General features: G+C 48.2%; 1 protein-coding gene across 1 annotated transcript; it reads left to right on the top strand.

Annotated features, from left to right (window-relative positions):
• The first annotated feature begins 2,818 nt into the window (after positions 1-2,818).
• On the top strand, positions 2,819-8,180 carry LOC135327368 (lymphocyte antigen 6E-like). The gene is made up of 4 exons (XM_064505490.1): positions 2,819-2,923; positions 4,668-4,787; positions 5,490-5,693; positions 7,861-8,180. The coding sequence occupies exons 1-3, from the start codon at positions 2,872-2,874 to the stop codon at positions 5,645-5,647; spliced, it is 330 nt and encodes a 109-aa protein (XP_064361560.1). The 5' UTR covers positions 2,819-2,871; the 3' UTR covers positions 5,648-5,693; positions 7,861-8,180.
• Positions 8,181-8,539: the final 359 nt, after the last annotated feature.

Genomic DNA, 8,539 nt, shown 5'->3' with positions numbered 1-8,539 from the left:
CAACACATGCAAAATGAAAACAGTCTTCAGCACCTGTGTAGGGTTCAAACAGCTGGAGAGGGCTGAAAGACAGAATCCAGGCTTGCAACACGGAGGCAAGGCTTGCTGCTGGTTCTGCATCATAGCAAAGGTCCCAACTAAAAGGAAGAGCTTCCACGAGACCAAGACACAATATTTCTGTTGCTCCTCACAGCTGTGGTTCCACTTGTGGGCCTTTTTCCCTAGGTCTTTTTGTAGAAGGCCCTAATATGATTCTTCCAGGAGATGGCAGATGAGCAGCTCCATGGCTGACTTCTATTCATTGATTTCTGGTCTCATTATATATCTTTCCCATGCTGCAGTCATGCCGCTTTCCTGTGTCAGCTACCCAGGAGAAACTGCCATCTTCAGTCTCCCATATGTCTCTGAGGAAAAGCCAGCAATGCACTGGCAGTCTTATACCTCACACGTACTCATCAGGCATACCTGAGGCTGGGCTTGTGACTTCCCTGCTCTCTGTCCCAGTGGGCTACCAGCAACCCTCAAATGCCAGGTGCCCAGTTGTGCGCTCCTCTCATCATGCTTGTCCACCACACCACTTATGCCAGCAGACCAGCTGTGGACCACTTCCCGTGGCCTTGTAGCCTCTCTTCCTGCTAGTGCAGGGTGGATTTGAATCCCCAGCCTAGGTGACTCCTCTCCAGCTCTGTGTTAGAGAGGAAATACTCCCTCCGTCATTCCTAGGTTGCTGTACAGAAGTGATAGGATAAACTGAGACATAGACATTTCCATGTAAAAACAAACAAGCCAAATACAAGAATGTCCCTTGTTCTCTCAATAGTCACATTAAATAGCAGCAATTATTTTTTCTCTTTCTGCAAAAAACAGACTAAGAGTCAAATCTCATTAAATCAAACTGTTTCTTTATTAGTGCAGACCTTTGCCAGGGTGCTCCTGCTGTTGAGTGACATTCCAGCCATGGCTCCTAGATTGATTTCCGGAGCCTCCTGAAGAGTCATCCCTGCAGGAGGACACCTCACAGTGATTCATGCTGGACAATCCCTATTTCTTGGAGTGGATCTAGCCTTCGGTTGTTGCCTTGCGACATCTTGGATGACTGACACACCTTCTCTGGCATCCACTCTGGCATCTGTTGGGCGAGTGATGTGGCTTATCCTCTCCACGCCCAGAAGATATATGTCCACTGGAGAAGAACAGTGAGTGCTCACAGGGTTATCAGGGCTGACTTCATCATCCTGTTAATCCTGCTTCACATCTGCAGTATTGCCAGCCCCAGTGGTTTAGAGTCAGGAACCTCAAAAATATCTGGAAATTAACCAACCCTGCACATCCCCAACAACTCCTCCTCTTTTTTTTTTTTTTTTTTTTCTTAAAAGGAAGATAATGTGCGGTTTGGTGTCCCTTTGAACTTCCTTTGCCCATGCCTTCACTGTGTTGAGCAATGATTAATCCCATCAAGTCTCCTAAATGTCTGTGATGAGCATGACCCCTCCTTCAGGGACTTCACTTGTCTGACTGTTCTTCTGCCCGGAAATTAATATTGGCCCTCAGTCATTTCTGCCCTCCCTTCATCTGTCCAAGCTCTCTCTTCCACACACTCTCTGAGCTTCTGTATCTTCTGCTTCTATAAAGCCATCTCTTAAACCAAAGGGTGGGTAACTACAGCTGGGTCCCCGTTCTCTTTCCTCTAGACCAAGGGGTGGGGAAGTGAGGGGTGAACAGATGCAGACTGACCGGGAGGCTTTACACAAAGTGGCTGCTCCTGCTTCCTCCTCGCTGCTCTTTGGTGGTCGAGCAGGTGGTGACTCATCGAGCCATCTGCTGATTCCCAGCACCAAAGTTCCTGGTAGATCTTTCCTAGGAAGCAGAAGTGAGACAGGCAGTCGAACAGAGGCTCCAGAAGGGCTGAAATTTCCCATCCAGCTCCACCCAAACTGACAACATGCAGGGAAACCATGAAGGCTCAGAACATTATATCTGGTGGGTATCTAGCAGGACTTTGAATCTTATGCTTCATGTAGAAGACAGGCACTTTTACCATTTGCTCAAATGGCCAAAGGAAACCTATTGCAAAGCTGGAAACCAGACTGCAGTGTCCAGGGTCCCGCATTTGAATTGCACAGAATCGCAGAATGGTTGAGGTTGGAAGGGACATCTGGATCTCATCTAGTCCAACTCCTCCTGCTCAAGTAGGGTTACCTAGAGCATGTTGCCCAGGAGCTTGTCCAGATGGGTTCCCAAAGTCATTGGTCTCTTCCTGCAGCTGCGCTCAAAACAAGGATGCAAAGCATTTAGGATTTTATAGGTTAGCAGGAGCTTCTATAGGCAAACAGGAAATTGTAAAACATTTCCTGTTTATACTGCCAGCCATGAACATACAGCTAGATCTCTCCTGAATGTGGATACTGGAAATTTTCAGGGTCTAACCCTGGAAAGGCACTTTACAATAATCCATACAGAAGGAGCCATTAATTTATGATCATTTTGCTTTGAGTAGATACTTTCACTGAACTACCTGGCCACAGATGTGATGATCAAATTGGAACTAAACAGCACAACCTGCCCCCCCCAGACATCAGTAGTACTGCTAGTCTGACCATAGAGAGATTAACGTATTAAAAGCAACAAATGGAATAAATTGCCTTAGTGCTTTCACTCTTCTCTTGACCCATCAGACCAGCCTGAAGGCAACACTGAGGTAAGAAAACAACCCACATGCATTCCTTTCCTGTCAAATAACACATAATCATAGTCCATGGACGGCCCACTCTTTCAAAATTGTTGTCTTCATAATCACTTGCGTGGAGAAGATATATATCCTGTCCACAGAGGAGGGTGCTTTTCCTGGGCTGCTGAGATGAATGAGAGAAGATGAAGGTCTCCCTCATTGTCCTGCTGTCTTTGGTCCTATGTGCAGAGCAAGGTGAGGCATCACGGGTTCGCTGCTAGCCAAGGAATAGCTGTGTGCTGGAGAATCAAGGAGGCATCGTAGCTATGGAAGGAAAGGCAAGTGCGGAAGAGGCTGCCTGAGCACTTGCAACAGTGCTGCTGCAGGACACAGTGCTCCTCCTTGGGCTTCCCATGTGTGGGCTCAGCCTTGGTGGGTGAAGGGTTTTTTTACGGGGCAAATTTCCCTATGAACTCGTGTGCAACTGGATTTATACAAAAGGGAGACAGAAAAGAGGAAGCTGTTGCTGCCTTTCTATCTTTGTTAAGAGACTTTCTAGTGGGTTTGTCTGTTCAGATGAGGCAAAGCTGCACTTATTTCTAAAGCTCTTATGGAGAAGTGCTTCAAGCTATAGTAGCCCTCTTTGTCAACAACTCTTTGTGCTTGGCTCTTGCTGAAGTTGGTGACACCTTTTTCACCAGCATCAGCTGGGCAGGATCAGACCTACAATGGCTGGCCTTGGAAAACACCCATGTGCTGCTCCGTGGTGAATGCCCTGGATTTTGACCCACTTGGGAGGCCTTACCGGCTTGGTGATTTCAGTCCAAGCTGGGGAATTAGAGGAAGGTTGGGTGCAGGCTATATGTTTAAGCAGTCTTGTGCTGGGATACAGAGTGGGATATATATTTGCATATTATTTATATTATAGACTATGTATTATATTTCACAGAGAGACTGCAAATTAAATCAGAGCCCTGCAGAAGTATATGATCTTATAGCCTCTACAGACAAGACAGATAAGGAGCTAGAGAGAATAAATGTTATCCTCATTTTATAAAGAGGAACAGGATTTTCCTCCACTTGGAAAGTTGCCATATTAGCTGGTGCAAAAAAATAGTTTTCTGGAATAGTTATTTCTGTCTCACTGTATCCTAAGAATACCTTTCTGCTATTTAGCTTTGTTCACTTTCCAAAGTAGCAATCCTGATAAATTTCCAAGTGTTAACAAGGCCTGAGGGACAGCAAGACTGTCTTCCGTGCCAAAACCAAGAGCGTGTTAACCTGGCTTAAATAACCTAGGCCGTAAAAACAAACTCCACAAGGTTTAGGACTGAATTCACACAGCTAAGAGTTAAAAGCCCTTCTTCTCACCAGTGTTTTAACCCAGGTTATGGACATATGTTTGAGGGCTCTGACGTCTCACCCAAAGAGGCAGCCCGGGGAGACTGACTCCTCTAGGCTTTGGGTCAGCTATGGAGGTCCCAATTAATCATATTTGACTCTCAGCGCTTACTGCCTGATTAGGCTACAGTCTATTTTATAGTGTCTCCAGTAGACGGTTTTCTTCATCTGTCCCTATTGACTGTAGAGAAAAACCTCAGACAGCTGCGCTGTGAGCAAATGCCTGAAACCAGAGAGGGTGAACCCAGACCTCTGGACATCCTTGTAGACTTCTATAGCAGACCCTGCCCTTCTCTGCTGCCGACATCACGCCAAACCCTGTGCCCTTGGGCCATCATGTTTTATTTTGAGTGCAGGGCAGGAGGGGCAGAGTTGCAACATCCACACGTGTGTGCACAGATGTGCATGCCAGTGCACACGTTGGGTGTAAGCGTGCAGGTGTACAGAGAGCAGAGTTGGTTAGGACTGGGTCTTGCAACCCCATCGTGTTCAGCCGACCCACACCTATGACATCCAAAAGTCTGAGAAGAAAGAATTTTGCTATCTGGAATGGCAGCATTTTGTCTCCATCTTCCATATCCTGTGTTTCCTCCTGCAGCAAACACCCTGTGGTGCTACACCTGCGAGTGGGAGCAAAGCAACTGGAGATGTCTGAAGGCCGTGAAGTGCTCGGACAAGGATGAGTACTGTGTGACGAATGTGGCCTCTGTAGGAATTGGTACGTCCTGGTATCCTTTGACAGGGGCTCAGGAATGTGAAATGGGGGTTTTGCATGGATTTTTATGGTTGATTTTTGTGGGTAGATAGGTCAAGGAGTCATGAGGGAAGCATGTTTGGGAGGTGAAACCCTTGCTGGTCTGGACTGGCAGCACTGAAGTTTGCAGGGTTTGAAATCCACCTCCCAAACACACATTAAGAGCTTCTGCTTTAGCTTTTGCTTCATGCCTGCATGGAAAAGATAGGGGACACTGAGAGTTCAGAGAAAGATAAAGAAATCGGGACCTTGGTCAGACAGGGAGATGAAAAGAATAAGATAGTTGAGGTGGATGAGATGGTCTAGAGGGAAACAGAAGGGAATAAAGCTACTTGCTTCTTAGAGAGAAGCCTGGAGATGTGCTTTCAATGTAGGTATGAAAATTGCTTCCAAGATGCCATAGTATGCCTAAGAAAGCCTGAATATAAGGGGCCATCCTAGGCGGCACCAAATGCCTGGCAGGGTTATTGAACGGCTTGTGAAGCTGGTCACCAGTAATTACTGGAACATGATGGGACTGGGCTGGGTGTCATTGGCCATGCTGGTCCTCAGGGCTCTGGGAGTGACAGCGAGACCCATCAGCCCATCTCCCTCCTATATGAGATCTAGGAGCACATGGCAAACCCTTGGCACTAACACTGCTCTCTCCCTTCTTCTTTGGGCAAGGATTTTTGAGTTTGTGGAAGAGGATCACCAAGAAGTGCTCTGAGACCTGTCCACACCACAACTTCAGCCTGGGCCTGGCCTCCTACACCTCTTCTTGCTGCCAGACTTTCTTATGCAATCTGAATGCCTGCCCAGGACCCAAGCTGGCTCGGCAGTGAGGTGATGGGAGATCCTGTGCCAGTGTCCTTCAGCTGCTCAGAGATGGTGAGAGAAAGGGGGTCCTGAAGGTCTGAAGAGCATAGCCAGATGCTCTCAGGAGGGTATGGACACCGAATGCACTGCAGAGTAGATAAAGTACCATGATCATAACCTCCTGCTCGGTGTTGCCTCCTAACCTGTGAGGAAGCAGTTTCTCACTTGCTTTTCATGCTTGAGCTCTGCCACCCTTTGCAGCTTGAGTGAGAAGCTGCCTTGTTATGTCCTCTGCAGCCCAGAAGATGTGAATACTGCCTCTATATGTCACACAGATCTCTAGAGGGGTTTCTCCCACAATCTTGCCTCTTCCCTTGGCTGGGCTCTCCTTAAGAGAATGGTAAATCTCCAGAGGAAGCATTTCCTTTCCTTTCCCAGAGACTTTTCTTGTTGCTGGCAGGTTGGGAAGAGCAAGGGGAAATCAAGCCCATCCACTCAGCGTCCCCAGCACAGGGGCTTGGGTGGAAGAGCACCGTGAGGCTTTGAAGGGCTGTCAGGGAGCGTAGGAAGGGCCCATGGCCCAGGGACCTGCATGGAGTCATGGGGCAACTGGGAGCCACAAAGCCGGTGGGTCTCAACATTGCAGCAGCTCCCCAGGCTCAGGGGACAGAGACAGTAGCCCCTCGGCGCCAGCTCAGAAGGGAAATGGTGCAAACTCATGGGGTTGCTGCTGGTGAAGGGAAAAGACAGTCCTGAGTATAAAACCCCGCGCTTGCAATGGGTGCCATCCACAGCACTCTTCCCTTGCATCCCTCACTCCCTCCATCCAGCCTCTCCACTCCTGGATCCTGTCACCACCAGGTGGGGGACGATGACATTCCTCTGTACCAGCACCCTATTAGCAGTCAGACATGTCAACCACATGCCTCTTCCTCTTGGCTCCACCTACGGTAACATGTTGTAGAAATGATGCCTATCTGCATGTATTTTTCTCTGCAGTCATTGTCCCCAACTCCATTTGCAACAGCTGTATTTTGTTACGCCCCCCTCCTTTTTTCTTTTTGTCTTGCCCCGATCACTTGTGGCTGCTGTTTGAGCCGAGCGACCTGACCCAGGATTTGCACTGCCCTGGACCTGCTGCCTGGCAATGTTTCTTCCAGAGAATCACTCGTTTATCCCTCAGATATCCCTAAAAGCAACTTCAGGGTAATGAAAAGTATTTGCAGCATTGGAGTTGAGCTGGTCAGGGACAGTGGAGAGCTGTTTAAGAGAAGAGCATGGATTTCACAGAAGCCAAATTTCCGGAGTTTCCAGAGGTTGCACATAAATGAGGGTAAAAGGAAGCTTAAAAATGAAAGAAGGCTGAGCCGGCTCAGAGATTTTTCCTTGTCAGATGTGCTGTTGAATGCCTCTTTCTCCTCCCAAACATCACTTTTTGGAGGAGTTTTTTTCGGCAAGAGAATGGAAATGTTTCGGCTCAGATCGACTGAGAGGGTGGAGGAGCTTTTATCTGAGCTGGGGTTGTGGCTTGGCTGCCAAACCCATGCATCAGCTCGCCTGAGCTGCCGGGAGTGCTTTCAGGGTCAGCTCTGCCATGCTTTTCACGAACAGCAGCGAGACCAGATGTGCTGATGGTGTCCCCTTCTTTCCCGCAGGAATGAGCCCCGTCTGGGTGGCGAGTGACCCAGCAGGTACTGCTGGGAGATATCGCAGCAGCACGCACCTCCACCCTCACCTGCAGCTTTACCTGCCCCTATATACCCCCTGCCCCTCTGGCATTGCCGTGCCAATGAAACGGGGCAGATCTGCAGCCCACAACAGTTGCATGGCCCATTGCAAGGACAAACGTGATGCAGGCGAGCTGAGCCCCAGGCTGCTCTGAGAGCAGCCACACAGCACAGCACTAAATGCCAGTTGCTAAATGCAGAAGCACATCATTTTTCCCAGGCTCCCCGCTTTGTTTTGGGACCCAGTTCAAAATCAGCCCTCTGGGCTTGCAAAAAGGGCAAAATGTTCCTCAGCCAAGGGATGACGCTCGGTGTTGTGCAGCACTTCAAATCAGGCCAAGGCCCTGGTAAACAAGGGGGACAAAAGGGGCTTTGAGCTGTGTGCTGCCCTTCTGCTTTGGGCTTGTGCCCATAGCTGTTGTGGATGAATGCTTCTTTCTGAAGTGCAGTATAATGGGAAACTTCAGAGATGTGGGCTCTCTTTTATTAATCAACTTCTACTTTCCTTCCAGTGGCCTATTACCCCCCTCCTTCTCACAGTTATGCCATGCTGCGAGGACCCATCTTCATGCTGAAGAAGCCACCCCAGGAGGAACCATCTCCTTTTACCTCTTCATTAAACTGCAATGTCTTTCAAACGCTATTTAGGAACCTGCATTTTTCTCCCTGAAGCAATCAGATCCCCCTTGCCCCTAATACCCCAAAGCTCTAATTTACTACTCCTACAATATTTTTACCTAAAAAGGAGTTGTGTGTTTTTTCCTGTGTGCCAGAATTATTCAGCTCTCTGAAAGCTCTGTGGAATCCCAGTTGGATAGACTCTAATAATTAATATTTCATTGCATTGGATTTACACATCCTGCAGGAGCAGAGGCAGAGCTCCCCCACAGCTTGCAGCAAAGCGTTGTCAAGTATTTTTTACCTCTTTAAAGTAAAATGGGTTGTTTGGGTTTGGTTTGGTCTGTTTTTGCTGCAGAAAAGCTTTCTTGCATACCACAGCTTATATAATGGGAAATAAATCATCCTGGTCACCGTTAAAGAGGAAAGGGTTACTTCTCTTCTCCAAATGGTCCTGCAGCTCAAGGGCAACAAAATCTGGCTCAGCTGGCCTTTGTAGGACTCCTGCGGTAGAGGAGCTGGGGGTGAAAAGCTCCTGGGGCAGCTCTGGCAGTAATTGCTCCTCTCCAAGAG

The sequence above is a fragment of the Dromaius novaehollandiae genome, chromosome 2, assembly GCF_036370855.1.
Source record: "Dromaius novaehollandiae isolate bDroNov1 chromosome 2, bDroNov1.hap1, whole genome shotgun sequence".
Classification (NCBI taxonomy): domain Eukaryota; kingdom Metazoa; phylum Chordata; class Aves; order Casuariiformes; family Dromaiidae; genus Dromaius; species Dromaius novaehollandiae.
The sequence above is the reverse complement of the archived record's forward strand: the minus strand, read 5'-3'. Positions and strand labels throughout refer to the sequence as shown.

Coding starts and splice junctions, on each gene's coding strand:
- LOC135327368 (XM_064505490.1), top strand. CDS start 2,872: ATGAAGGTCTCCCTCATTGTCCTGCTGTCTTTGGTCCTATGTGCAGAG. Junction 2,924..4,667: donor GGTCCTATGTGCAGAGCAAG/GTGAGGCATCAC, acceptor TTCCTCCTGCAG/CAAACACCCTGTGGTGCTAC. Junction 4,788..5,489: donor TGTGGCCTCTGTAGGAATTG/GTACGTCCTGGT, acceptor TCTTTGGGCAAG/GATTTTTGAGTTTGTGGAAG.